The sequence below is a fragment of the Rhodotorula graminis genome (assembly GCF_001329695.1).
Source record: "Rhodotorula graminis WP1 unplaced genomic scaffold RHOBAscaffold_9, whole genome shotgun sequence".
Classification (NCBI taxonomy): Eukaryota; Fungi; Basidiomycota; class Microbotryomycetes; order Sporidiobolales; family Sporidiobolaceae; genus Rhodotorula; species Rhodotorula graminis.
Window position 1 is genome coordinate 888417 of NW_017264936.1, and position 26329 is coordinate 914745.

Here is a 26329-nt window from a genome sequence, read left to right on the forward strand (position 1 = left end):
GACGCGACAATCTCCGGCTGGATCGTGCTGCTGTGGATCCCGAACCGGTGGAACCGCTGCTTGATCTCGCGCGAGACGTTGACCAGGTCCGACGACTTGACCATGATGTGCACCGACGCGACAATCTTGGACTCGGACAGCGACCACACGTGCAGGTCTGCGGCAGGCAGGCGGACGAGAGTGAGCGAGGACGTCCTCGTCGGGCGCGCGAGAGAAGAGAGGCGCGCGCACCGTGAACGTTGATGACGCCCGGCACGCTCGAGATGCTCGACCGAAGGCGCTCGAGAGGGACCGAGGACGGGACGCCCTGCAAGAGGATGAACGATGCCGACTTGACGAGAGGAAGCGCGCTCGAGAAGACTGAGGGCCGCGAGAGCGAGTCAGTACTCGCGCTCGGCGAGCGACAGGCAGAGAGAGAGAGAGAGAGAGTGCGGGACGCACTGATGATGGTGATGACGAGCGAGATGCCCGGGTCGGTGTACATGCGCCACGAGTAGTCGGTGAGCCAGATGAAGAGGCCGGCCGCGATGACGCCGACGTTGCCGAGCTGCAGGCAAGCGAGAGTCAGTTTCCCGAGCCTCGACGCGTCCGAGAGAGAGAGACAGAGGACGCACCGCATCGCCGAGGACGTGCAGGAACACGCCCTGCATGTTCATCGCGCCGTCGCTGCCCGCATGCCCACCGTGCCCGCCGTGCTCGTCGCCCGAGTCGAGCGCGCGCCCCTCGTGCCCGTTGTGCGCCGCCCCACCGCTCGTGCCGTAGCCCGCGTTGTGCGCCTTCTTGAGCACGTTGGCGCGCATCTCGCCCGGGTGGCAGTACAGCTCGTCCTCGGCGAACGCCTCGTCGTCCTCGTCGTCCGACGCCGCGCTCCCCTCTGACGGCACGCCGACCGCCGTGCTCGACCCGGCGGGCGACGCGAGGCGCGCGTCGTCCGGCCGCAAGAGCGGCGAGCGCTCGCCCGACGAGTGCGCGTGCGCCTCGACGTCGCCGTGCGCGTGGCTGTGCGCGTGCGCCTTTGCGCCGCCGCCGCTGCCGTGCGAGTGTCCGTGCCCGCCGCCACCGTGCGAGTGCCCGCCGTGGTCGTGGAACAGGAAGAGGCCGACGATGTTGCTCACGAGGCCGGCGCAGCCGACGACCGTGATGAGCTGCGGGTTGGTCACCTCTGCGAGGGGAGGGGGCTTGCGTCGTCAGCGAGGTCTGCGCAGGAGCGTCTGAGAGGGGAGAGAGGTAGAAGCGAGGACGGACCAGAGTAGTTGACGAAGCGGGCGATGGCCTCCATGCCGATCGAGAAGCACAGGGCGAGGAGGAAGACGCCGTTGATGAGGGCTGCGACGGCGTGGGCAGGGCTAGATCAGCGAGGGCGCACACAGAGATGGGCACAGAGAAATCGAGACGCACCTCCAAGGACTTCTGCGCGCTGCCACCCGTACGAGAGCTGCGACGAGGCGGAGCTCTTGCCGGCGAGCTTGAGCGCCTGAAGAGCGACAACGAGGCTAATGACGTCGTTGAGCCTGCGTGGGCGGTGCAGAGTAGGTCAGCTCTGCTTGTGTCACTGTGCACGGCGCGTACAGGGTGCCGGCCGGCCCACACGAGTCGGCTCGGGGCGGGGGAGGAGGGAGGACGAGAGGGGTCGACGGACATGTGGAACGAGTCTGCGACGAGAGCGAGGCTGCCGACTGCAGTCCCGACGCCCAGCTCGAGGAACAAGAAGGCCGTGTCGACTGTTCGGGTGGCATCGGTGAGGTCAGCGACGGGTGAGGCGATGAGGGCGAGGGGAGGACGGAGGAGAGGGGCGGGGGGCGCACTGGCTAGGAGTAGCTTGAGCTTGAACGCTCGCCTGTCTGTCGACATGCTGGCTGCTCTCGGTGCTGCTAGCGCGGTGAGGAGGGCGGACGGTGTGAGGCCGCGTCGCTCGCCTCCTCGCACGACGACCAGACGAAAGCTCGACACCGCCTCTCTCGCACACCCGACCTGCTCGGGCTTGCACTCGCTTGCACGGCTGCCACACTCTCTCCTCGACCCGGTCGCACGGCCGACCCGCTCGCCCAAGCTGTGTGCGCCCACGTCGCACCTCGCCGAGCAGGAGCCAGCCGCCCACCGGCTCGACGTCCTCGCCCTGCTCGAGAACACGGGCGGCCGAGCTCTCGCCAGCGGCCGAGCGCAGAGCCTGAGCAGGCCTGCTCTCGGGCCAGCTGCGGGCCGACTCTGGCCCTCCACCCCTCCACGCCGAACCGCTTGCAGCTGCTGCCTCTTTTGTTCCGACCGAGTCTCATCGAACGAGCTTCCGCGGCTCATCTAGATCTCCGACCTCCGCCTTCCCCTCCTCATTACGACGGCCAAGGGCCCCCTGTGCACCCACCCTTTTCTCACGACAACCCTCGTCGCAGTTACGAAGCGCGAGCGCACGGATTCCGCGCGGTGGCCAGCTCGAAGTCGCACGTACGAGATCCGGTCGAGCGCTTCGGCAATCAGCGAGCGTGTTGTCGAGTGCTCTCAGCTCCGAAACCGGGCGCACGATCAGACGGCGCCCGGCACTCTGGCGACGAGCGCTCGCAGGGTCGCACGGACCGCGGCGAGGCCGGGGGCCGGCCTCATCACGGCTTCCGGGCTGCAGGGCTCCCGATCGTTCGGTGCGCCAGCTTGCTCGAGCGAGCGATCGCTGCGCGAGCCCGCCTGCACAACGCACGCACGACGAGCGCGGTGCGGGCGACCGGGGTCGCGGCCGACACGGCGTGCGGTGCCTCCGCACGAGCGCACGCACGGCCTTTGTCTCTCGTCTCTCTCTGACAAGCGCGCACCCGCCTTGTCGGACGCCGGCCCGTTCATTCCCTCGTTCGTCCGCCCGCTTCAGGGCTGCACCGAGCGGCGCACGGCCGTGACGGGGGGTGGGCGCTCGAGCACCGTCCTTTCAGCTCAGCTCGCTGTCCCTCCCGCCTGGCTTCCTCCTCTGCGACGAGCGAGCGAGCACGATCCTCAAGCCGCCGCAAGCAGCAGCACATTGACCGTCGAGTGGACATGTACGGCGACGACGAGTGGACTCGAGTCGCGGTCGACCCTTCGCCGCTGCGCGCCCAAGTTCCGGCCGAGGGTGCGTTCCTCTCTCTCTCTCTCGTCCGCCTCGCCTTCGTCCATCGGGACCATGGGCTGATGCACTCGCCCGACCGCGCAGCCGACGCAGGCCCTTCGACCGGCGCCTTCGTCCCGCTCGATGCGCCCTCGCTCGCACGAGCGCGCGCTCACCTCCCCGCCGTCGTCCCGGCGTCCGCCTCGACGCCGCCCTCACCGACTCGCAATCGGTCCGACCGTCCACCACGGCCGATGAACGCCTGGCTCCTGTTCCGCACGGCGCAGCTGCGCCAGATCCAGGAGGACAACCCGGGCTTGCGCAAGAGCCAGGGCGAGTTGAGCAAGGTGCGTCCTCTCTCGTCCCTCCCCTCCCCGCCTCGCCCTCTCCCGGTCGACGCCATCTATCCGCCTACGTCGAGCCGCACACTGACTCGTCGTCTCTGTGCCCGCAACAGCTCATCTCGGAGATGTGGAAGAGTGTCTCGCCCGAGGTCCGTCCTCTTTTGTTCCTCTTCGTCGGTCGCGCCTGCAGATCGGGCCCCGCCTGACGGCTTTTCCCGTCCACCAGGTCAAGCATGGCTACGAGGACCTCGCGCGCCAACGCAAGGTCGAGCACGCCCGCATCTATCCCGGTGCGTCCCCCCAACCTGTCCCTCGACTCGACCTTCTCACCCTTCCCAGAGCTGACTTTCCCTCCCTGTCGGCCGCAGACTACCGCTACGCGCCCGCCAACAAGCCGGCGCCCAAGGTCAAGGCGTCCAAGACGAGGCGCGTCGCCTCGACCGGCACGTCACGCGCGACCCGTCCGTCCCTGCGCCTGTCGCCTTCTCGGAACGGCGCCTACCCGGACCACGGCTACGACCCAGATCTCGACCTGAGCGTCGGCGACCACCTGACGGCGCCCAACTCGACGTCGACCTCGCGCTCGGCGACCCACTCGCCGCACTATGGCACGCTCCCGACGCCGCCGACCGCCTCGTGGCACAATGGCGGCGCCGTCGCGCCCGCCGGGTACGACGACCTGTCGCCGCCGCTCGAGGCTCGCCAGCCGACGTTCGCGTACGACCACGACCCGTCGCAGCAGCAGCGCTACGTCGGCCTCGCACGGTCGGCGCCGCCGCAGAGCGCGCCGGCCGGCACGGCGCACTTTGCTCCGCCGTCGCCCTCGTCCTCGTCAGCTCTCGGCCTCTCGATTGGCCCTCCTCATCAACCTGTTGTGCGTCTTCTGCTCCTCCTCTTTCTTCCTGCGAGGAGTCGCTCACCCTCGTCGACCCGCAGCCGACCCACCGCCGCGCCTGGCTCACCCAGCTCCAGCCTTCGAATCCGCCCGGACCCCTCCCCGCCGCGCGCCAATCCTTCTCGTATCACCCGTCGCACCTCAACCCGCACCTCGAGCCCCAGTACATCTCGCCGCCGTCGTCCGCCACGCACCCTCCCTCGCCATACGGCTCGAGCGCGCCGCTCTCGGGCTCCAGGTCGTTCGCCCACCGCGCCTCGTACGGCGAGCCGGGCCCATCCTTGCCGCCGCTCATGTCGCACCCGCACTCTCGGCAGCCGCAATACTGGGCCGACGAGCCGGCGCCGTACCCGCAGTACCCGCCCGAGGCGCACCACCACGACCACCACCACCACCACCCGTCGTCGCACCACCACCTCGCGCAGCCGCCGCAAACCTGGCAAGACGCCGTCCCGCAAGAGCAGCCGACGAGCGTGTCGCCCATGGCCGTGTACGGCCTGCCGGGGCCCGCCGCAGCGTCGTCGTCGTCGTCGTCGTCGGTCACGCTCCCGCCGCTGCACGAGCACGTGCGCGCGCAGAGCTACTACGCCGACGAGGCACAGCCGCCGCAGGTCGGGTCGGTGTACGGCGTCGACCCGCATCAGCAGCACCTCGCCCAGCAGCAGCAGCAGCAGCAGCAGCATGACGAGTACGCCTACTCGGCCGCGTACGAGCACCCGCAGCCTCGCCGTCCAGCGCCGAGCCCGCACGACCGCGACGGGTCCTCGTGCTCGAGCGAGTACTTCGAGTACCACCATGCGGCGCGGTGACGCCTGCCCCTTTCCCTCCCTTTCTCTCTATTCCCCTCGCACCGAGCCGTCCCTAGTTCCCCAGTCGTCGTCGTCAGTGCTATACCACGGCCGCCGTAGTCTCTCTCGCTGTTTCCAATGCATCACACTGTACGCTCTCTGCGCTTGTCGAGGCGAGAGTCGAGCAGTAGAGAGGCGAAAAGAGCTCGAGCGAGAAAGCGTCGTCGAGCGAGAACGAGGTCTGTGCGGCTCTCTCAGGGCGGACTGCTGCCCATGCGCAGCCGCTCGTAGACTCTGTCGTGCGCTACGAAAGACGTCCGAAGAGGCAGCGAGCGGCGGGCAGCAAGCGGAAAGAAGACGCTTCAACTTGGGAAGGTCGACTTGGCTCGCGCACGATCCTCTCTCTCGTCCTCTCTCTCAAGCCTGCCATCTCGCCAAAGCTGTAGCCCAGGCCGACGAGAGTGTCACATTCGAAAAGATGAGGGCTCTCTTGGAGGAAGCGACGACGAGGCTCGATGCTTGAGCCAGTCGCAAGCTCGAGCCGAGGACGAGGGAGCGAGGCGCAGGACGGGGCAACCGGGACGGTCACGACCGGCAGAGGCTCAAGCAAGAGAGCTGCGGGAGGAGCTCGGAAGGAGGGCGAGTACCGAGAAAGGGATGCGCGGCGGTTGGACCGAGACGATCGTGCGCTCGAGCCTTTTCCCAGGTCTCTCTCGTCGGGCGAGCAGCTAGATGAGCCGTTGGAGACCGTCGAGTTGCAGCTCACAAGTACAGACAACAAGGGGATGGCGGGACAGGCGGAGAGATTACGGTGGGAGAGAAAGTGGGGTAATCGAGTGCGGCGTGGGTATCGAGGAGGGAGGGTGGCGACGAGGGGAAGTGCGGGATCAGGCAGCCTCGGCGGACTTGTCGACCTTGTCGAGCTGCGCCCAGATCGTCGCCTCGAGCTGAAAGGGAAAGAGGGACGGAGGATAGAGTCAGGGCTAGTCTTCGTGCGAGAGGGAAGGGAACGAGGGAAGGAGGGGGCGCACCTCCTTGGCTCGCACAGGCTTGGCGAGGTAGGTCGACATGCCGGCATCGAGGCACCGCTCGCGGTCGCCGGCGATGGCGCTCGCCGTCAGGGCGACGATGGGCAGCGACCGGATGCGCTCGACCGACGAGCTGCGGATCATTCGAGTGGCCTTGTATCCGTCGACGCCGGGCATCTGGCCCTGTGGGTGCGAGCGAGAATCAGATCACGACGACGTTCAAGGAAAAGAGAGGCAGCGACGCACGTCCATGAGCACGATCGAGTAGTCGTCCTTCTTGACGTGGTCGACCGCCTCCTGGCCGTTAAAGACGGCGTCGACGGCGAACTGCAGGCACGAAGAGAGTCAGGACGACGTGCTCGAAGGCCAAAGAGACTGGACGAGGACAGTCTGAGCGCACCCCCATCTTGCGCAGTTGGCGAGAGACGATCTCGCTGATCAGCTGGTTGTCCTCGGCGAGCAGTACGCGAACGTCTTGAGGTCGCCTCGACGGCGCCGACTCGTCCTTGTCGTCGGTGCTGGACCGAGCCTGCTTGCGCGTGTCGGAGCTGGACGCGGTCGTCGAGCCCGAGGCGGCAGAGGCCGAGTCGTGAGTCGGCGCCTTGCCGAACGGGATGGTGATGACCATGCGGGAGCCCTCGCCAAAGGTCGACGTCAAGTCGATGGTGCCGTCCATGAGCTCAACGAGCTGCGAGCGTGAGGGCAGGGTGTGTGAGGTTCGAGGTCGAGAAGGACGGAGCGAGGACGATGGCGACGCACGTTCTTGGTGATCGTGAGGCCGAGCCCGGATCCACCGTACTCGCGCGCCGTGCCGACACTCGCCTGCTTGAACGGCGTGAAGAGCGTCGGGAGGACGTCCTCCTTGATGCCGAGGCCGGTATCCGAGATCTCGAACTGGACGACGACCTTCTCAACGTCCTCGGACAGCTGCCGCAGCCGCAAGGTGATGTTGCCCTCGCCTGCGCGCTCGCGATACGAGGAGTGTCAGAGGGTATTGACGACGCAGAGAGAGAGAGAGGGAGAGAGAGAGACGTACAGGTGAACTTGAGGCTGTTCGAGAGCATGTTGGACAGCACCTGGCGAAGCCGCATGCGGTCGCCGAGCAGCGCGCCCTTGTACGCCAGGCTGTTCTCCTCGATAAAGTCGAGGCCCTTCTTCTCGGCGAGGACGCCAAAGAGGCTCGCGTCGCCGAGGACGTCCGAGAGCGCGAGTGGCTCCCGCTCGAGCTCGAGCTCGCCCGTCTCGAGCTTGCGAAAGTCGAGGACGGCGCCGACGAGGTCGAGGAGCACCTCGGTGCTGCGAACGGCCTTCTCGATGAGGGAGCGCTGGTCGTCGGCGAGGCGGTCCGAGTCGCTGAGGAGGAGCCTGTCGCGAGAAAGGTCGTCAGGTCGGGCTCGTCCTCGTCGGCGAGAGGGGGGAAAGGAGTGGACGCACTCGCAGATACCAAGGACGGCGGCGATGGGCGTGCGGATCTCGTGGCTGACGGTCGTGAGGAACTCGGTCTTGAGCCGGTTGGCCTCGCGAGCGGCGAGTTCGGACCCTCGAAGCTCGGCGGCCTGCGTGCGGCTGTCCTCGAGCGCGTTCTCGGCGTCGACACGATCGCTCACGTCGACGCCGACAGCGATGCAGCCGACGACGGCCTGGGCGTCCGGGTGCGAGACGGGGATGGAGGGATCGCCAATGAGGGGGACAATCTGCGGAAGGAGGACGGGTGAGCTCACGGCCTCGCGACGCTGCGGCGAAACGCGAGACGCACCCGATAGCGCATGTGGCGGATGCCGCCGTGGCCGTTGTCGGTCGCCGTCTTGACCTCGGCGAGCTCCTCCTCCTCGTCGAGGATCTTGCGCACGCCCTCGCGTAGGTCCTCGTCGGCGCACAGGTCGTGGAAGCGCTGACCGACGAGCGTCGGCGGGTCGGTGTTGAAGTTGAACGGCGGGTGCTTGCCCTCGAAGAAAGAGATGCGCAGGTCCATGTCGATCGTGAGGAGGGTGAGCTCTGCGAGGACGGCGAAAGGCGGGGTCAGTGCGAGGTTTTTTTCGGCGAGAGCTGGAGAGCGACGACGGACCGGACCCTGCCAGGACCGCCTTGGTGCGCTCCTTGACGATGAGGGCGTCGTGCCGAGTCTGCGTCGACGAGATCGAGAGGTCAGGGTCTGGCGCCAGGCTCGACTGAAGCGACTGAAGAGAGAGGGCCGAGGACGACGCGCCTTGACGAGTTCATCTACATCGGTGATGTTGCACGCGAACGCGATGACCTTGCCGTTGACGTCTCGACAGGCGCTGCCGGCGGTGCGGAACCACTTGGTCGACCCATCGGCGCCGCGAATCCGGTGCTCGGCCGTAAAGTCGGCGCCCGACTGGATGCCCTTGTTGTACACCTCGAAGGCGTGGCCGAGGTCGTCGGGGTGAAAGAAGGCTGCGAGACGGGGCAGGGCACGAGTAAGTCGGGGGGCGAGGGCGAAAAAGGGGAAGAGGGAGGAGGGAGCGAGCGCACCGGCCCACTCGTCAGGCGATGGCTCGTCCGAGATCTGCTGCCCAGTGTACTTGAACCACCTGGTGGACATCCACTGGATGTGCCCGTTCGGGTCGGCATAGTAGGCGATCTGTGGTCGAGGGACTTGGTGAGCAACGCGTCTCTACGAGGGAGGGAGGGGAAGGAAGGGAGCGGGCGCACCTCGGGCATGTTGGCGACGAGGGCGACGAGCTTGTCGTGACTCAACGGCATCGTCGAGTCGTGGTGAGCGACGGCGTGCGCCATGTGCTCGAGAACCGGCTCGGCGTGCTCGTACGACGGCGAGTGGACCTTGTTGCGCGAGCCGGTGGACGACGAGTCGGCCCGACGCAGGCTCGGTCGCACGGGCGCCGGCGTCTCGTCCTCGGCTGCGACAGGTTCTGCGGCGGGCCGGTCGCACGTTCGACACCGCGGCGTCGAGGAAGAGGGCGTCTGCGGCCACGAGCGCAGGTCGAGCGACGACATTCTCGACGACAGGTCGGGCGCTCCCGGCGACGGCTTCTTGCCGAGGGCGTCACCCAACGTGCGAGCGAGGGCCGCCTTGACCTCAGACGAGAACGGCAGGCCTGCGCGGTCGTTGCCCGTGACGACGCGCCGCTTGCCGCACGTGCTCGCGTCCGAGTGGGCGCTCGACGACGAGTACGACCGCGCCGGTGACGACGGCACCGTCTCGGCGATGTCGACGTCGCTCGAGTCGTCGTGCGGCGACTTGGACGGCGATCGGGAAGGCGGATCAGAGGCGGGTGGGGACAGGATGGCGCCGGCGAGGGCAGGCGAGCGAGGGAGGGAGCTTGGGGGCGCCGTCGACGTGGCGGGACGCAGGAAGAGGATCGAGTAGGCGGTTGTCGACTCGTCGCTGGTCGAACGCGCGTCGTCACTGCTGATGGACGAGGTCGAGCAGGAGGCGGCGGACGACGACGACGACGAGGTGGTCGACGAGGTGACGAGGACGGTCGCCTTGCGGACCTCGCGGCTCGGCCCGGCCCTCGCGACATAGTCGACGTCGACGCCCTCGCCCCACGGCAGGTCCCGCGAGCGCCGCACGAGGTCGTCGAGCTGCGCGCGCACGTCGCTCCTCGACTGGCTCGAGTCGGCGTCGAGCTGGCCCTTGGCCCACGACAGGAGCACGTCGGCGGCCGTGGCCTCGTCGAGACCGCCGCCCTGGGCCGTGTCGAGCCCCAAGAGGCTGCGTGCGGCGGGCGAGGCGCTCGAGAGATGAAGCGCCGGGCCGACAAAGGTCACGACGGCGAGGCCGAACGCGCTCGTCGGGTCGGGGGCCATGCGGCGGAGCAGGTCGTGGACGTGCTGGAGCTGGTATTCGTGCGGCGCAGCGGTGCTTTGCTGGCGACGGCGTCGAGGACCGACAAGGTGCGAGCCGACGACGAGATGAGATCGGCCGTCTCCTCCCCGCACGATCTACCGCTGGCAAGAGGCTGCCGGCTCCCCGAGAGCGAGACGCCGCGAGAGATGTCGCTCGAGTTTCCCGATCCCGCAGTCGACTGTCCGCGTGGCTGTCGCGGCCGACTCGCCCGACAGCGCTTTGCTTGACTTTGTTGCACGACCCTTGCTCGGTTTGTATTCGCCCGTAAGCGAGTCGCCGAGCGAGCGGTATTCGACGCTCGAGGCACGGCGGACCCGTCTCGCTCTCTCGTGTGTCCTCGCGCACAGCTTGCGGGCACGAGGACAAGGTTCTCTTGCTGCAGGAGCGACTCTACGTCGCGCCGGTCGCGCGCTCGAGCCGGCGAAACGCCCCGCGTCGTCGACCTTGCTCGCCGCTCAGGCCCTCTCTCTCGCTCTCTTTGCGCCGACAGCGACAGCGACGCAACACGACCAGGTAGACCTGCTTGTGACACTCTCGTCGACAGCCGGCAGAAGACGGTGAGGTGAGGAGAGGGGAGCACTTAAGAAGGCGGCGTGCGCTCGAGCGCCTTGTGCGACTTGGGTCACACCCTTTGCGTCCGGCACGTCGTCGCTCGTGTCGCGAGATGCGAGTGACACGGGCGAAGGACGCAGAGGCTCCCGGGCGTGCCGCTGCGGTTCGAGGTCGTTCGGCCAGCTCGGCGGACCGTGCGCTTCTTCGTCCTGCTTTCGCCCGTCGAGACCGCCTCACGTCGAGTTGTCAGGACGTAGAGTACCGCGTAGGGTCGTTGCTCGACGGCGTGGACAGCCGGGCGTCCGCCGCCGAGCGCGCGCAAGTCTGTGCGCGCAGCGAGAGCGAATGTCGCGAAGCAGGATGAGCTGCTCGTGCTTAACGGCTTGGCGTGCATGCTCGAGCGCGCACAGACCAGCTCTTAGCAGCTGAGGACGAGCTGGCGGAAGGAGAGGAGCGACGAGGTCGCCATGGAAGCCAGGTCGAGGCGGGAGCGGGCTCGACGAGCGACGCCGAGAAGGAGCGACACGCGCCCCGTACGGCGTCCCGACTCGAAGCAGCACGAGGGCTGGTAGCAGGGAGTAGGCGAGCTGAGCGCATGCGCCCCTCGCGCAGGGAACGACGTCGAGAGCAGCGCGAAGCGGTTCACGTGAAAGTCGAGTCGCCGTCTGCGTCGACCGCGTCCTGCGAGCGAGCGAGTACTTACGCCCGGGTGCTCGAGCGAGTTTAAGCGGACAGTGGCGGCACAGAACCTCGCAGAACGAGGGCCCTCGCGCAGCGCGACGCAGTGGAGGGCAGAGCTCGATGCGAGTCGCGCAGCCGTGCCAGAGTGGAGGTGCCGAGCGCGCGCGGCAGCTGGCCGTGAGGTCGACCGCGAGCGGGACGTGGCGCCGACGAGGAGGCAGGACCGAGACGAGGTGCCGTCCAGTGAAGAGCGAGAGAGAGAGAGAGAGCGCGAGCAAGAGGCGGACGAGAGGAGCGGGAGTACTTTGCGTTTCGAGTCGGGAGTGCGAACAGAATGCGGAGCCGAGACGATGCGGGGTGTGTACACAATCGAAAGTGCGGTCTGGAGCGAGAAGGAGGAGAGCCCGACTGCCGTGAGAGAGGCCCGCCTCCCACCGAGCTCCTCCCCCTCGCGCGCACGGCTCCGAGCCATCGGTGGATTCGCGCCTGCACCGCCCTAGCCCTACTTGGGCCCTCGACCACCGCCCAGCCAGCCAGCGCCAGTCCGCCGCCACCCACGAGGGCTTGCTCCTGCTCCCGCCGCCGCCGCCGTCCCCTCTCGCCTCGCCTCGTCTCGCGCCAACCCTCGACACCCGGATCGCGCGATCGCCCTCGCGCGTGCCGGTCCTCGACTCGTCCAGGCGCCGCCTCGCCCTTGTCCACCCGCCCGATGAGCGCAGACGAGCTCCCCCTCAAGGTCACGTCGCACCCGACGACCCGAGACTCGAGTGGCCCGGCACCACGGCCAGCGCACGACGACGACGACCCGCCGCCACCGGTCGACCGGCCACAGCTCCACTCGAGCGACTCGTCGACGGGCCACTCGCGGACGTTCCCGTTCCACCACCGCGCGTCCACTTCGTCCGCACCGGGCCCCGTGTCGCCCACCATGTCGCCCCGCCCGCAACTCGCGTCGACCTCGCGCCCGTCCTACATCTCGCTCCCGCCGCGCACCGCCTACGACGGCCGCCCCTCGCCGCCGCTCGACGTCGTGTCGCCCTCGGGCCGCGCGTCCGTGTCGAGCGCCGACAGCGCCGGCAGCCGCATCGCGCCCGACCTCGGCGGCTCGTCGGCGCGCTACTTCCCCATGCGCAGCGTCATGTACCCCTCGTCGGGCAAGGCGCCGTCGTCGAGCACAAAGAGCCGCGGCAGCGCGAGCGCCGGCGCGACGAGCGCCCGCTCGCAGCAGTCGCGCTCGCTCCCGCCGGGCTCTGCCGAGGCCGTCCTCGCCGAGGAGGGCTTCCCGGACGAGTCGCACCTCGGCCACGAGAACGCCATGTCGGCCGAGGGCATCCAGCACGGCGCCGAGGACCTCGGCATCGTCCCGCGGCCGCACGACCACCATCACGGTGGCGGCGGCACGAGCGCCGTCAGCGCCGAGCGGCCGTCGGGCCCGCGCCGCAGGAGCTCGCGCACCGAGAACGGCAACGGCGGCGGCGGGTCCCAGCAGACGGTCGGCACGCCGTCGTCGCACACGTCGTCCGACCACAAGCCCGCCTCGCTCGACCCGTTCCTGTCCGAGCCGACGACGCACGCCAAGATCGGCGACCCGGACTCGGACGACGACGAGTACGACCCGGACGAGGCCGACTCGGGCGAGCCGTCGTCCAAGGTGCAGGAGCAAGACTTTGGCGACCCGGCCTCGACCCGCCGCACCAAGTCGCCAACACCTCGCTCTGCGCCGCTCAGCACGGCCCTGACGGGCGACAGCAGCAGCAGCGACCGCCCGATCCTCATGACGTCTCGCTTCGAGCACACGGTGTCGGCCGAGGGCCAGCACCTCGTCATCACGGGCCGAGAAGGCGCTCTCGAGCGGTGCGAGGACGAGGTGCGTCCTCTTCCCTCTCCCCTCTCGCTCTCTCACAGGCCCTGACGTCTCTCTACCTCCCTTGTCGACAGCCTATCCACGCGCCCGGCGCCGTCCAGGCGTTCGGCGTCCTGATCGCGTTCGACTACGACGAGTCGGAGCGCATGACGATCCAGCAGGTGTCGGAGAACTCGGGCTTCATCCTCGGCCTCCCGCCGCGCACCCTGTTCAAGGTCAAGTGCCTGACCGACGTCCTGAGCGAGGACGAGGGCGACGCCCTGCGCGACGCCATCGATGCCCTCGACGAGCGCGACGAGGACCCGGGCAACGACGAGGCTGGCCCGTACACGTTCACCTTGTCGGGCCGCGGCAACCCGGGCACGGCGCAGGACGATGCGCAGAGCCGCGCCCGCCTCGAGTGGACCTGTCACGCCGCCATCCACCGGCCGAGCCCCGAGCGGCAGCCCAAGCGCCTCGTCCTCGAGCTCGAGCTCGTCGACGACCAGGTCAACCCGCTCACGACCGAGTCGAGCGAGCCCGTCGCGACCGAGGACCGCGGCGGCATGGTCGACGTCGCCGGCGAGGACCCCAACAACGGCATCAACCCGTCCGAGGACGACCTGATCGAGAGCACCGTCTCGATCGCGCGCCCGTTGCGCATGCTCGCTCGCGGCAAGTCGACCCGGGTGCGTCGCCGCAAGGTGCGCCGCGGCCTGGACGACCTCGACGTCGTCGGGCTCCTGAGCCAGATCAACGACCAGTTGAGCAAGACGGACGAGCTCGAGACGTTCCTCAAGATCACGGCGGGCGTCTTCAAGGAGTTGACCGAGTTCGACCGCGTCATGGTGTACCAGTTCGACGAGGCGTGGAACGGCCGCGTCGTCGCCGAGCAGGTCGACTGGACCCGCACCAAGGACCTCTTTCGCGGCCTCAACTTTCCCGCGAGCGACATCCCGCCGCAAGCCCGTGCCCTGTACCGCGTCAACAAGGTCCGCGTCCTGTACGACCGCGACCAGCCGACGGCGCGCCTGTGCTGCCGCTCGATGGACGAGGTCGACGTCCCGCTCGACATGACGCACTGCCACTTGCGCGCCATGTCGCCGATCCACATCAAGTACCTCGGCAACATGGGCGTCCGCTCGAGCATGTCGATCTCGATCACGGCGTTCGGCGACCTGTGGGGGCTCATCGCGCTGCACACGTACGGCCGGTACGGCCACCGCGTGTCGTTCCCCGTGCGCCAGCTGTGCAAGCTCCTCGGCGCGAGCATCTCGCGCAACATCGAGCGCATCTCGTACGCGAGCCGGCTCCAGGCGCGCAAGCTCATTAACACGGCCGCGAGCGACCAGAACCCGGGCGGCTACATCCTCGCCAAGGCCGACGACTTGCTCGACCTGTTTCACGCCGACTTTGGCATGCTCAGCATCGGCGACGAGGCCAAGGTGCGTCCACGTCTCCCCCGTGTCCTCCCTCCCTTTTTCCCTCGACGAGCCCGTCGCTCGTCGTCGTCGTCGTCGTCGCGAGCTCGTCCCTGACCGGCTGCCCCCCCTTTCCCCTTCCCTGCAGATTCTCGGCCAGGTCAACAACTCGCAGGAGCTTCTCGCCGTCCTCGAGTACCTTCGGGCGGCGCGCTTCACCGGGCTCAAGTCGACCCAGGACATCAACCTCGACTTCCCCGACATCGACTGTCCGGGCGGGTTCAAGCTCATCGCCGGCCTCTTGTGCGTCCCACTGTCGGCCGAGGGCAAGGACTTCATCTTCTTCTGCCGCTCGCCGCAAGAGCAGGAGGTCCGGTGGGCGGGCAACCCGTACACGAACAAGACGATCAACGACTACCAGCCGCTCGAGCCGCGCAAGTCGTTCGCCCAGTGGACCGAGGTCGTCAAGGGCAAAGGTCGAGCCTGGACCGACGAGGAGAAGGAGACGGCGAGCGTGCTGTGCCTCGTTTACGGTGCGTCCCTCGCTCGCCTCGTCTCTCCCTCTCTCTCCCTCCCTTCCTCTCCTTCTGCCTCGACGCCCTCGATGTCCCGCTCTCAGCGAACGACGACTGACGCATGCCCTTCTTGTCGCGCTCGCAGGCAAGTTCATCGCTGTGTGGAGGGAGAAGGAGAGCGCGCTCGCTGCGAGCCAGCTCACCAACCTCCTCCTCGCCAACGCGAGTCACGAAGGTGCGTCCTGCCCTCTCTCTCCCTCTCTCTCTCTCGCCGGCGACGACATCGCGTGAGACACGCACTCACCCTCGCTCTCGGCCTCACAGTGCGCACGCCGCTCAACGCCATCATCAACTACCTCGAGCTCGCCCTGGACGGCCCAATCGTCGGCGAGGTGCGCGACAACCTCGTGCGCAGCCACGCCGCCTCCAAGTCGCTCATCCACGTCATCAACGACCTCCTCGTGCGTCCCCTCTCGCTTGACGGCCCCTCTCTCGTCGTCGTCGGGCGGCGACGACCACGATGAGCCCATCCTCTGACATTTCTCGCCTCCTCTCCTCCCCTCAGGACTTGACGCGCACCGAGAAGGGCAACGAGCTGTTCCTCACCGACCCGTTCAACCTGTCCGAGACGCTCGAGGAGGCCATCTCGATGCACCGCGACGAGGCCCGCCGTCGAGGTCTCTCGCTCGAGCTCGTCGAGACGCCGACGGGCACGCCGCCGACCCTGATCGGCGACCGCGCCAAGATCCGCCAGATCGTCGCCAACGTCGTCGGCAACGCGCTCAAGCACACACAGGAGGGCGGCATCCTCGTCGAGTGGGGCGAGATGGCCGACCAGGACCTCGACGACGCGTTCGAGGAGAAGAAGGACTCGATCCGCATCGGCATCTCGGTCACCGACACGGGCGTTGGCATCTCGGAGCGCAAGCTCGAGAACCTGTTCCGCCAGTTCGAGCAGATCTCGACCATCGGCGACAAGCAGCGCGACGAGGACACCAAGACCGAGCAGGCCGTCGGGCTCGGGCTCGCCGTCGTCGCGCGCATCGTGCGCAACCTCGACGGCCAGCTCCAGGTCGAGTCGAAGGAGGGCAAGGGCTCCAAGTTCACCTTCGTCTTCCCGTTCCGCCTGCCGGCGCTCGACGCCGAGGCGGCGCCGCCGACCAAGGGCGAGCTCGCCGCAGCGGGCGAGCGCAAGAACGCGCGCCAGATTGAGCCGGCGCCCGTCCAGAACGGGCTCCGCCGCCGCACGAGCAAGCACAGCACCGACTCGGCCGACTCGCGCATCTCCAAGGGCTCGTCGGGCCGGTCCGAGATCGATTCGCTCATCAACGCCATGGCGAGCTCCCACATGTCGCCGCCGGCGGGCAGCCACAACGACCAGTCGTCGGCGGGCACGCGTTCGACGACGTCGGCCCAGTCGGGCGGGTCCCGGCGCTCGTTCCGCTCGGCCCTGTCGCACGTGCCCTCGCAGGGCTTCCCCGAGTCGAACGCCGGCAGCAGCGCCGCCGCTCGCGTACGAGCCGAGTCGGGCCCCGGGCGCGTCAACGTCAAGGGCAGCCAGATCCCGTTGCGCGCATCTCGCGTCGGCGCCGGCGGCAGCAGCGGCGCCGCCATGTCGCCCGTCTCGTCGCCCAACCTCACGACGGCGCACAACGGCCCGTACAGCCCCTTCTTCCAGTCGTCGTCGTCGTCGACCTCGTCGATGCTGTCCCCTTTCGGCGCCGGCGACCGTCCGCCGCAGCCCGAGCGCGCCGAGTCGCTCATCTCGGACGCGTCGGGCCACACGGCGCACAGCGTCGGCGCGACGCCTCAGCCTGCGTCGCCGTCGATGGGCTACTCGCGCCGCGACTCGCTCGCGAGCGAGGCGGCCTCGGACCGCCGCACGTCGGTCAGCAGCTCGACGTCGCACTCGAGCCAGGTGCTGTCGACGCGCCGAGGCAGCATCAGCGGCACCCAGAGCCCTCGCCACATCAGCCAGTACCGCAAGGCGTCGATCACCCCTGCCGTCGAGGACTCGATCGAGCCCATGCGCGTGCTCGTCGTCGAGGACGAGGTGCGTCCCTATTCTCCTCCTCCCTTTGCGTTCGCCCGACCCGAGCGCCGGACCCTGACTCGCCCGCACTTCTCTCTCGCAGATGGTCAACCGCATGATCATCCAGCAGCGCCTCAAGAAGGACGGCCACGACGTCGTCGTCGCCGAGCACGGCGGCGCCGCCGTCCGCAAGTTTGAGGAGGACCGCACGGGCTTCGACATTGTCCTCATGGACCTGCAGATGTGCGTCCTCTTCTTCCTCCCAATCCTCTCTCCTCGTGACGCCGACCTGACTCCTGAACGCGCGCAGGCCCATCATGAACGGCGTCGAGGCGAGCCGCAACATCCGCCGCATCGAGCGCGAGTCGCCCGTCGACGTCGACAAGCAGCGCGAGACGAGCCGCCGCAACGTCGGCATCCCCATCCTCGCCGTCTCGGCCTCGCTCCCCGAGCGCGAGCGCCCGACCATCGTCGACGCCGAGCTCGACGGCTGGCTCCTCAAGCCGATCGACTTCAAGCGCCTGCGGCGGCTCATGCGCGGCGCGCTCGAGCCCGACGCTCGCGACCCCGAGATCTACCGCCCCGGCCAGTGGGAGCGGGGCGGCTGGCTGCACTCGTTCCCGCCCGAGGGCGGCCCTCGCAACAGCTCGGCGCGCCGCTCGTCGGCCGGGGCGGCAGGCTCCTCCAAGGGCAAGCCGCCCTCGCCCGACAACGCCTGATGGCCTTCTTCCTTCCCCTCCTCGGCATCCTCCCACCTTCCTCCCGCCGCGTCGTCCCGCCCTCACACACGACTCGACGCCGCATCGTCCACCTTCTCTCTCAGCATCGTCGTCCTCCCTCTGCAACCTTCAAGTATACCCTCGCCGTCGCAGCAATTCCTCTCTCGCGTCTTTTGTTCGCCTTCTACCAGGCGCTCGTCGACGATACACGTGTCGCGAGGCCTGTGTCGTACCTTCTACGACCCCCTTTAGTTTCCCTCTCGTCCTCCCTCCCCGTGCTGCTGCCCGCGCACCCCCTCGCAACTCTCTCCCGCCCCCATGTCCAGAGGTCATTGTTGTCTTTGTCGCCTCCCTTAGTAGCCCCCGCACACGCCTCGACTTCCCTCTCAGCCCTTACTCGTCTCCTCCCCCTCCTCCTTGCCTCCCGGCTCTCTTTTCTCCGGTCATACTTGCCCCGGCGCCCTCCCTTTGGCGGCCGGGTTCCCCTGCGTTCCTTCCGTCGGTATCTAGAAGGCAAAACACGAGTTTCTCCATCTTCTCGAGGCAGAGCTCGCGGGCGCGAGAGAGAGAGAGATTTCGATTCGAGCGGACGAGGTCAAAGCGCTCTGTCGAGCTCTCTCGGCGGGATGCAGGGAGGATCTCTCTCATCTCTAGATCTCGTGTCAAGTCCTGCGCCGTCTCGTCGAGCAAGGCATGCACTGCATCTCGTCTCGCTACGTGTCTTGCGCTCCTCGTCTTCCTGCTCCCTCCTGCCGCTCACTCTCGCTCCCACCGCACCATGACCTCCCTCATCGTGCCCGCACCCGCTCATCTTCCTCGTCGCCATCGCCAAGCTCGGCGACGAAAGGGCCGAGGCCGCCCGGGAGCGACCAGTCGTCGATGGACGACTCGAGGGCGGCGATGGCCCGTGCGAGCTGTGGTTGGCGAGGCGAGGGACAGGTGAACGAGGGCGTCGAGCGAATGTCGAAGGCAGGACGAGGACGAGAGAAAAGGGGGAGAGAGTGGAAGAGGACGGGTCAGTGCGGCGCCCGGTTGCTGCCGAAGAGAGAGGAGAGAGAAAGGCGGGCGCACCTCCTCGTCGACCTCGCTCTCGGGCTCGCCGTCTGCGCCCCACAGTTCCCGCACATCGCCCGGCCGCACCGTCCCGCCCGAGCTCCTCGCCGTCCGGTAGCTCGCGACTGTCCCAAACTGCGAGTCCCCCTCGCCGCCGCCGTCTGCACTCGCGCCCGCCTCGAGCTCGGCCTCGTCCTCATCGTTCTCACCGAGCTCCTCGTCCGTACCAGCGTCTCGCCGCATCCTCTGCCGAGCGACGCGACCTGGTCCACCGCCGCCGCCTCGAGGCAGCGTCCGCATCGAGTGGCTGCTCGCCGGCCTCGTCCACCCTCGCTGCGCCACCTTGCCCGCCGCTGTGGGCACCTCCTCCCAGTTGCGCCCAAGGTGGACGACGCGCACGGGCGCGAGCGGCGTGTCGTCCATCGGCGGGCGCCAAGTCGACGACGACGCGGGCCGCTTCTTGCGACGGCGGGCGGGCGAGGCCGAGGGGGAGGACGAGGTCGAGGGTGCGGCGGACAGGGTCGATTCGGGGCGAGAAGGGCGGAATGCGGCGAGCGACTCGACGTTGATGAGGCGCCTGCGCGCCGAGGTGGAAGGGGGAGGGTCAGCCGTGCTTGGAGAGAGGCACGAGAGGGAGGGAGAGAGAGGACCGGGTCGACGCACTCGGTGGCGTGTTCGAGGATGCGCTGGAGCGACTCGCGCTCGCGTTGTTGTTCCTCGGTCGAGCGGCCTTGAGGTCGAGGAGGAGCCCTGAGCGGTGCGATTCAAGGTGGGGTCAGCTGGCGTCCAGAGGGGATGCGGCGAAGTGGGGCGTACTCTGGGAGGATGTCCGGGTTGAGCAGAGGTGCGCGCTCGGTGTCCTGCTCGGAGCAGAGAGCGTCAGTCGAGGGAGAGATGAGAGGAGGGAGGAGGGGGAGGGGAACGCACCTCGTCGACACTGGGAGCGGGCAAGCAGCAGCACAGGTACTGCCGTACGAGGCTCGCCATCCTGCAGAGCACTGCAGCACAGGCAGTAGCGGTCGAGGGAGAGAGAGAGCGACCCTCTCCCCACATCCTCTCGCTTGCTCGTCGTCTCCCTCACCCGCTACCAGACAAAGAGTGCCCAGCTGTGCCTCTAGCCTGTCCTCCAGCCACGCCACAGCATGACCCAGCCACGCGCATCCACATCGCGGTTCTCGCTCGACGACTGGGACCTGCTCGCTCCTCTGTCGCACAACGAGCTCGCATCCGTGTCACGCATCTCGCACGCCGCTGCAGTCAAGCCCGTACCCGTCCACGTGCGTCCACTTGTCCCCTCCTCGAAGAGCGCGACCCTACGAGCGAGATCCCTGACCCCTCCTCCCGCAGCTTCGAGCCGCCGCCGACGAGTCGAACGACCGCCCGTCGACGCCGGCTGGCCCCATTCGCCCGTCGAGAACGGTCGCAGGCGCACTCGACAGCCCGTCGTCCCGTCCTGGATCCGCCCGAGGTCGCGACCGCCGCGGCAAGACGCCCGCCCTTCAAGCCGCCGACCAGGACCCGCTCCGGCCGGCGCAGGCCATCGCGACGACGCAGCAGTTCCACGACTGGTTCTCGTCGGTCGAGGCGTCGCTCGAGCGCGAGCAGGAGCAGGTCTACGTCGAGCACCTCGGCGAGCTCGTCGCGCACCTCGCCACGTGCGACTCGGTCCTCGGCTCGCTCGACGAGGCGCGCGGCCTGTTGAGCGAGATGGAGGCCAACTACCGGTTCGTCGACGAGAACTCGCGCAGCCTGCAGCTCGCGTGCGAGCACATGCTCGACGAGCAGCGCCACCTCCTCGAGGTGACCGAGGCCATCGGCGCCCGCCTCGAGTACTTCCGCGAGCTCGAGAAGGCGACGCGCATGCTCAACCTCCCTGGCGAGGAGCTCGTCCTCCAGGACGACTTTCTCAACCTCCTCGACCGCCTCGACGCGTGCCTCGACTACCTCAAGCTCAACGTGCGTCCCTCGTCGCCCTTCCTCCCCTCGGACCGTGTCCTGACCCCTCTTTTCCCGCCGCCGACCGCAGCGCGACTTTCGTGACGCCGAGATCTACTTGATCCGGTACCAGCAGTGCCTGACGCGGTCCATGACGCTCATCAAGATGTACTTTGTCTCGACCGTCCGCAAGCTCGCCGCCGACGTCCAGGACAAGGTGCAGGGCAAGGTGCGCCCGGCCTCTCTCTCTCATTCGCCTCTCTCTCGTCGCGACATGACACTGACTCGGCGTGCGCACCCGCAGGACCTGTCGGACGCGGCGTTCGACGCGCTCCTGTACGCCAAGTTCTCGCAGCCGGCGCCGACCCTGCGCATCCTCCTGTACGAGCTCGAGAAGCGGGCCCTGACCGACCCGGACGAGTACGGGTCGCTCCTGAGCGAGTGCTACGCCGTGTGGTTCGCCGCTCGAGGTGCCCTCCTCGGCCCGCGCCTGAACGAGGAGGTGCGGCGCATGGACCCGGTCACGGCCGAGCTCGTCAAGCTCGCCAAGGCCGGGTGCGCGTACCTGCGCGGCGTGTGCGCTCAAGAGTGGACCCTGTTCCGCGAGTTTTTCGGCGGCGGCGAGGACGAGGCTTAGTGCGTCCACACACACTCTTTCTCCCGACCGCCTTTCTCTCGCATCTCGACGACTGACTCTCCCCCTCTCTGGCGCCTGCAGCCGGTTCCTCGAGTCGTTGTGCGACAGCCTGTATGACTCGCTGCGGCCGCGCATCCTGCACGAGCCGCGCCTCGACGCCCTGTGCGAGCTGTGCGCCGTCCTGTACGCGCTCATGGCGCTCGACACGGCGTCGCCCTCGACGGCAGCCGACGCCGACGACGACGACGAGGGCGGGCGCAACGACTTGCGCTTTGCCGTCCTCCTCCAGACGATCCTCCAGGACGCCCAGACGCGCCTCGTCTTTCGGGCGCAAGCCGTCGTCCAGAGCGAGGTCCTCCACTTTGCGCCGTCGCCGGCCGACCTCGACTACCCAGCCATCATCGTGCGCTCGCCCGGGCTCAAGGCGCTGTGGGAGGAGCCGGTCGCAGTCGGGCAGAGTGCGGGCGAGGACGGGGCCAAGCGGTTCCGGGCCCCGAGCGAGGCGGCGCAGGCGACGTGGTACCCGACCCTCAAGCGCACCGTCTGGGTCCTGTCTCGCCTCAACGCCTACGTCAACGTGCGTCCTCGCTCTCTCCCAGAGTCGAGGCGCGAGCGGCGACTGACCCCACCTTCCCTCGCAGGACGCCATCTTCGAGGACTTTGCCGGCGAGGCCGTCGCCCTGTGCCGCAAGTCGCTCGTCGACGCCTCGGCCCAGATTGCCGCACAGCCTCCTGTCGCCGAGGGCCAGACGGCGCAGGACAAGGAGGCCGACGGCACGCTGTTCCTCGTGCGGCACTTGCTCCTCCTCAAGGAGATGGTGCGCAGCGTCGACCTCGTCCACATCGAGCGTGCGGCCGACTTTTCGAGCGTCACCGGTGCGTCTCTCTCTCTCTCCCTTCCGTCCGCGAGCTCGGGGCGGGCGAGGAAGGTCCACTCACGGCGCTCGCCCCGGTCCCACCTCTCGCAGAAGCTCTCGGCGGCCTTCTCACCGGCGGCAACCTGTTCAACCCTCGCGCACTCGTCGAGCTCGCATCAAGGAGCATGCCGTCGTGGGCCGAGACGATGACCGACGCCAAGCTCGTGCGTCCTCTCTTTCACCCTCCCTCCTGCCGCCGCCCCGAGCCTGACCCTTGTCTCGCCCACTTCTCCTCGTCAGGATCTCGACGTCGCTCTCAAGCGCGCCTGCGAGTCGCTCATTCGGTCGTCGTCGACGGCGCTCACGTCAACGCTGCGCTCGTTCCTCGACCAGTGTACGGCCTTCCTCTCGTCGCCGTCGCCGCTCGCCCGAGGTGGACTCGTCGAGCAAGAGTGGGCGTCGCCCGAGCGGGTCCTCGAGCTGCACTCGGCGTTCAGGGACGGGCTCGAGGAGCGGGCGACGAGCGTTGTGCGGCGCATGAGGGTGTTTCTCGTCGAGGAAAAGACGGTCGGCGTCTTGCTCCCGCCGCTCTGGGTGCGTCCTCCTTCTTTCCCTCCCTCTCTCTGATTCCCTCGTGCGACGCCTTGACTGAATCTCTTTGATGCGCATGCAGGAGGACCTCCTCGAGACGTACTCGACCTTCTACAACCGTGCGTCCTCGTCGTCGCCGTCCCTTCCTCGTCCCCCTCGTCGTTGCCATCGCCGCCGTGCGAGCGCCGGCGCGACGACTGCTCACAGCGGCCGAGTCACTGACTTCTCCCTCCTCATCGTCGCACAGTTGTCCGTTCCGAGTACGGGTTCGCGACGAGCTCGTCGTTGAGTGCGCCGGACGAGGTGCGAGCGGTGGTCGAGCGCGCCGGGCGCGGGGTGGCTTGAGGGCATCTATGGACGCGAGGGGTGCAATCGAGTGGATGCATCTGTTCACGCGGCTTGCAGTCCAGCTGGTCGAGAGGAACGCGCTCGGGAGAAGTGCGGGCCTCCGCCGCTGCGAGCAGGAGGTCGACGCCCGCCTCCGCTCGCCCTCACACCTCGCACCGCTCTCAAGCTCCTGCTAGCTGTATCGACGAGGCAGCACACCTGTCTGCGCCCTCGATCCGCGCTGTCGCCTGTCCTTTCGCCTCTCCTGTCCGCCACGCACCACCTCGTCCTCGTCGCGCCCACCTCGGCCGCCCACCAACTCTCGACCTCTCGGCGGCCCCAGTCCAGTGCGTTTCGCCACACTACGGTGCGTCTCTACTTCTTCTGCGACTCTCAACGTCCGGCGACGAGCAGCGGAACCGGCGTGGCTGTCACGGAGGGATTGGCGACGGGGGCAGGCCGGGCGCAAGGACGAGGCAGGGAGGGGACAGGACAGCGTGTGTCAGCGAGGGTGTGCGAGCAAGGAGCGCGTGCGAGCCGCTTCTCGGCGCAAGCCTGAGCCGGCTGGGTCCGCCCTCGGATCCTCATCAGCTTCGAGGACAACGAGCCTTCACAGGGCCGCTCCAGCGTCGAGGGTTCGGCCAGACGTGCACAGGGCCTCATCGAACCGCTTTACTGACCTTGAGCATCTCCCGCGCAGATCCTGGTACGCCGCCTTTCCGCCTCCCTCAACGTTCCTCCCCTCGCCCTTTCCTCGAACCGGCGCGCCCTCCCGCCAGCGAGCCCGCTCTGACCCACACTCGCACGCGACTCGGTCGGGAGAGCAGAGACGATGAGCGACACCGTCAAGAAGCGCAAGGCACCTGCCTGTGACCACTGCAAGGTGCGCCCGTCTCCCTTTTCTACAGCGGCCCCACAGGAGGCTCATCAGCTCTCCTCCCATCCCCCTCCTCGCCGTCATCAGGCCAAGCGTGTTCTGTGCCACCCGAGCGCGCAAGGGTGTCCGAGGTGCCTGGAGAAGGGCATCGAGTGCGTCTCGTTCCTCCTCCTCCGTCCCCTCTCTCTCAGCCGGACCTGGCTAATCCCCCTCGCCCTTCCACAGGTGCACTACCACGCCCGTCGTGCGCCGCAAACCGGCACGGAAGAAGAAGTACCCGGGCGAGTCGACCGAGTCGAGCGTCGAGCCCACCACGGCGGCATCCGGCTCCACCGCGTCCGCCATCCCCGACCCGCACACCGCGCCAGTACCTGTCGAGACGCAGGCCCCCCCGACCTTTGCCAGCTTCCCTCTCGCACCCGAGGCGCTCTCGACTTTCCCTCCTGAGGCGCCAGTCGTCGCCGTGCCGCCACCACCTTCCGCTCCGGCCTCACTCGCCGCCTACGGGCTCTCGACCCTGCCGCCTACCTCGTTCGCCGACTCGACCTCCTTGCCGTCACACTTTCTTCAACCGCCCGTCGAGCCCGTTCCCGTCGCGTCAACCAGCCAGGTCCCGTACACGTCGACCGCCGTCATCCTCAACTCGTCGTCAGCTCCCGCCGGCGGCCGCCACCTGGAGCACCCTCCTCCTCAGCTCGTGCGGCACCTGCTCGAGTGCTTCCGCAACACGTCGCTGTGGGACCACCCGATCGCGCGCTACGTCAACCTGCAAGAGCTCCTCGAGACGGCCGCGTTCGACCTCGCCCAGCTCGACGTCCAGGCGCACGTCTGCGTCTACGCGGTTCTGACGATCGGCGCCCTCGTGTCGTACGACCCGGCCATCATCGGCGATGGCCCGGGCGCCTCGTCGCTCAAGGCCATGGAGACGCTCGCCGGCGAGCTCGAGGACCTGCGCCAGTTCGGCCGCAGGAGGCGCACCGCGTTCGAGACGATGCGCAATCACGCGCTCAAGATGGCGAGAGAAGCCGACGTCCTCCTCGAGCCGTCGAAGCTCAACGCCATGTCGTGCGCCCTGCTGGACTACCTCACGGGCACGAGTCCGTCCCCTTTTCTCCCACCCTCTCGCCGACCCTACTGCGGCCTGTTTCCGCCCTCGCGCTTTCATTCACATCCGTCCTTCGTTTCTCGCAGGCGACGTCACGCCGCCGAGTCGGCCCTTCCTCGGTGGCTTCATGTCGCACTTGCGCATCCTGTACGACTCGGGCGAGCTCGGCGATGACGAGGGCCCGAGGACCGTGTGGGCGATGGGCCTCTCGCACGACATGTCGACTGAGGTGCGCTCCCACTCTCTCGTCGTCTCGAGAAGAGCCGGAACTGATGGCCTTCCCCCCCTCCCCGCGTGCCTTTCACAGATCGTCTCGGGCCGGCTCACCTCGTACGTCTTCTGCCCGCCCTGTCCTTCTCTCCTGTGCCCTGTCTGATCCTCGAGCGTGTCCTGCAGAACCCCGGCCGACCAGCTCGCGCTCGTCGGCGCGCTCGACATCGACCTGGAGGCGTTCGAGGAGCAGCTGCGGAGCTGGAGGCCCAAACCTAAGCTCGAGGATGTCATGCAAGCGTCTCTACGACCTCGTACGTCCCCCTCGTCTTGTCTTAGTCCGTCTGGGTCGTCTCCCTGATTCCCTGCCCTCGCAGTTGCCCTCGCCCACCTCTCGATTTGCCGAGAGCTCGCCGGCAACATCCTGTCCAGTGCGTCTCGCTCTCTTTGTCGCCCTCTCAAACTAGTCCTGACTCGTATGACCTCACCTGCACAGCCCACGCTCGTCGGCAGCCGCTCGACGAGGCGGCACTCGCCCTGTTCCTCAAGCGGCTCAACCGCTTCCGCACCATCTCGTCCCTCCTCGTCGAGCACCTCGACACGCTCATCGAGCTCGACGAGCGCCCCCTGTTCCCGCATGCGACGCCACGGCGCATCCGCCACACGTCGCAGATGGCGCTGCGCGCCATCCGTGGCTTTGCCGCCATGATCGGGCCCATCGTCGTCGTGCCCCTGTACCGCGAGCTTCGGCGTCGACTCGCCGAGGCGCAGGACGCAATGCGCGACACGCAGGGCGTCGAGCGCGAGGAGCGGCAAGGCCTGGTCGAGCGCCTCGAGCTCGTCGTGCGCCAGTTCTCGAAGGTCTTCATTCGCGCGCTGCGGGACATCATCGAGTCGATCGAGCGGTCGCCGTCCATCCTCCTCACGGCCACGTTGCGCAAGATTGGCGTCGTCGACTGGGGCTCGATCCTCCTGCAGGAGGTCGAGGGCGGCGCGATCGCGCTCGACGACGACATAGTCGAC

General features: G+C 68.1%; 6 protein-coding genes across 6 annotated transcripts; 3 read left to right on the forward strand and 3 right to left on the reverse strand.

The window, feature by feature from the left end:
• Positions 1-5: 5 nt before the first annotated feature.
• RHOBADRAFT_7748 (uncharacterized protein) lies at positions 6-1722 on the reverse strand (the record flags this gene model as incomplete). The annotated part of the gene is made up of 7 exons (XM_018419198.1): positions 6-157; positions 232-360; positions 442-547; positions 615-1162; positions 1246-1326; positions 1399-1511; positions 1640-1722. Coding segments are annotated over 7 exons (1212 nt in total), but the record flags the coding sequence as incomplete, so codon positions are not given.
• Positions 1723-3015: 1293 nt separating this feature from the next.
• On the forward strand, positions 3016-5112 carry RHOBADRAFT_54653 (uncharacterized protein; the record flags this gene model as incomplete). Its single annotated transcript, XM_018417432.1, has 6 exons — positions 3016-3088; positions 3170-3411; positions 3522-3557; positions 3635-3698; positions 3777-4282; positions 4345-5112. 6 exons carry the CDS (start codon positions 3016-3018, stop codon positions 5110-5112), a joined length of 1689 nt encoding a protein of 562 aa, XP_018270141.1.
• A 711-nt stretch (positions 5113-5823) lies between these two features.
• RHOBADRAFT_54654 (uncharacterized protein) lies at positions 5824-9911 on the reverse strand (the record flags this gene model as incomplete). Its single annotated transcript, XM_018417433.1, has 12 exons — positions 5824-6038; positions 6123-6302; positions 6366-6446; positions 6520-6807; positions 6879-7078; positions 7156-7484; positions 7554-7813; positions 7876-8114; positions 8185-8242; positions 8326-8534; positions 8613-8721; positions 8793-9911. 12 exons carry the CDS (start codon positions 9909-9911, stop codon positions 5979-5981), a joined length of 3132 nt encoding a protein of 1043 aa, XP_018270142.1. The 3' UTR covers positions 5824-5978.
• A 3023-nt stretch (positions 9912-12934) lies between these two features.
• Positions 12935-18250, forward strand: RHOBADRAFT_28493 (uncharacterized protein). The gene is made up of 9 exons (XM_018412829.1): positions 12935-13051; positions 13123-14472; positions 14597-14981; positions 15109-15198; positions 15288-15424; positions 15529-16736; positions 16905-17016; positions 17099-17238; positions 17306-18250. Exons 1-9 carry the CDS (start codon positions 12959-12961, stop codon positions 17712-17714), a joined length of 3924 nt encoding a protein of 1307 aa, XP_018270143.1. The 5' UTR covers positions 12935-12958; the 3' UTR covers positions 17715-18250.
• Positions 18251-18392: 142 nt separating this feature from the next.
• Positions 18393-19754, reverse strand: RHOBADRAFT_54656 (uncharacterized protein; the record flags this gene model as incomplete). The annotated part of the gene is made up of 5 exons (XM_018417434.1): positions 18393-18628; positions 18786-19344; positions 19431-19517; positions 19584-19627; positions 19695-19754. The coding sequence occupies 5 exons, from the start codon at positions 19752-19754 to the stop codon at positions 18503-18505; spliced, it is 876 nt and encodes a 291-aa protein (XP_018270144.1). The 3' UTR covers positions 18393-18502.
• Positions 19755-20285: 531 nt separating this feature from the next.
• On the forward strand, positions 20286-23132 carry RHOBADRAFT_16425 (uncharacterized protein; the record flags this gene model as incomplete). Its single annotated transcript, XM_018412315.1, has 8 exons — positions 20286-20723; positions 20794-20931; positions 21007-21338; positions 21421-21916; positions 21981-22291; positions 22463-22790; positions 22870-22906; positions 23035-23132. Coding segments are annotated over 8 exons (2178 nt in total), but the record flags the coding sequence as incomplete, so codon positions are not given.
• Positions 23133-26329: the final 3197 nt, after the last annotated feature.

Coding starts and splice junctions, on each gene's coding strand:
- RHOBADRAFT_28493 (XM_018412829.1), top strand. CDS start 12,959: ATGACGTCTCGCTTCGAGCACACGGTGTCGGCCGAGGGCCAGCACCTC. Junction 15,425..15,528: donor ACGTCATCAACGACCTCCTC/GTGCGTCCCCTC, acceptor TCCTCCCCTCAG/GACTTGACGCGCACCGAGAA. Junction 17,239..17,305: donor GTCCTCATGGACCTGCAGAT/GTGCGTCCTCTT, acceptor GAACGCGCGCAG/GCCCATCATGAACGGCGTCG.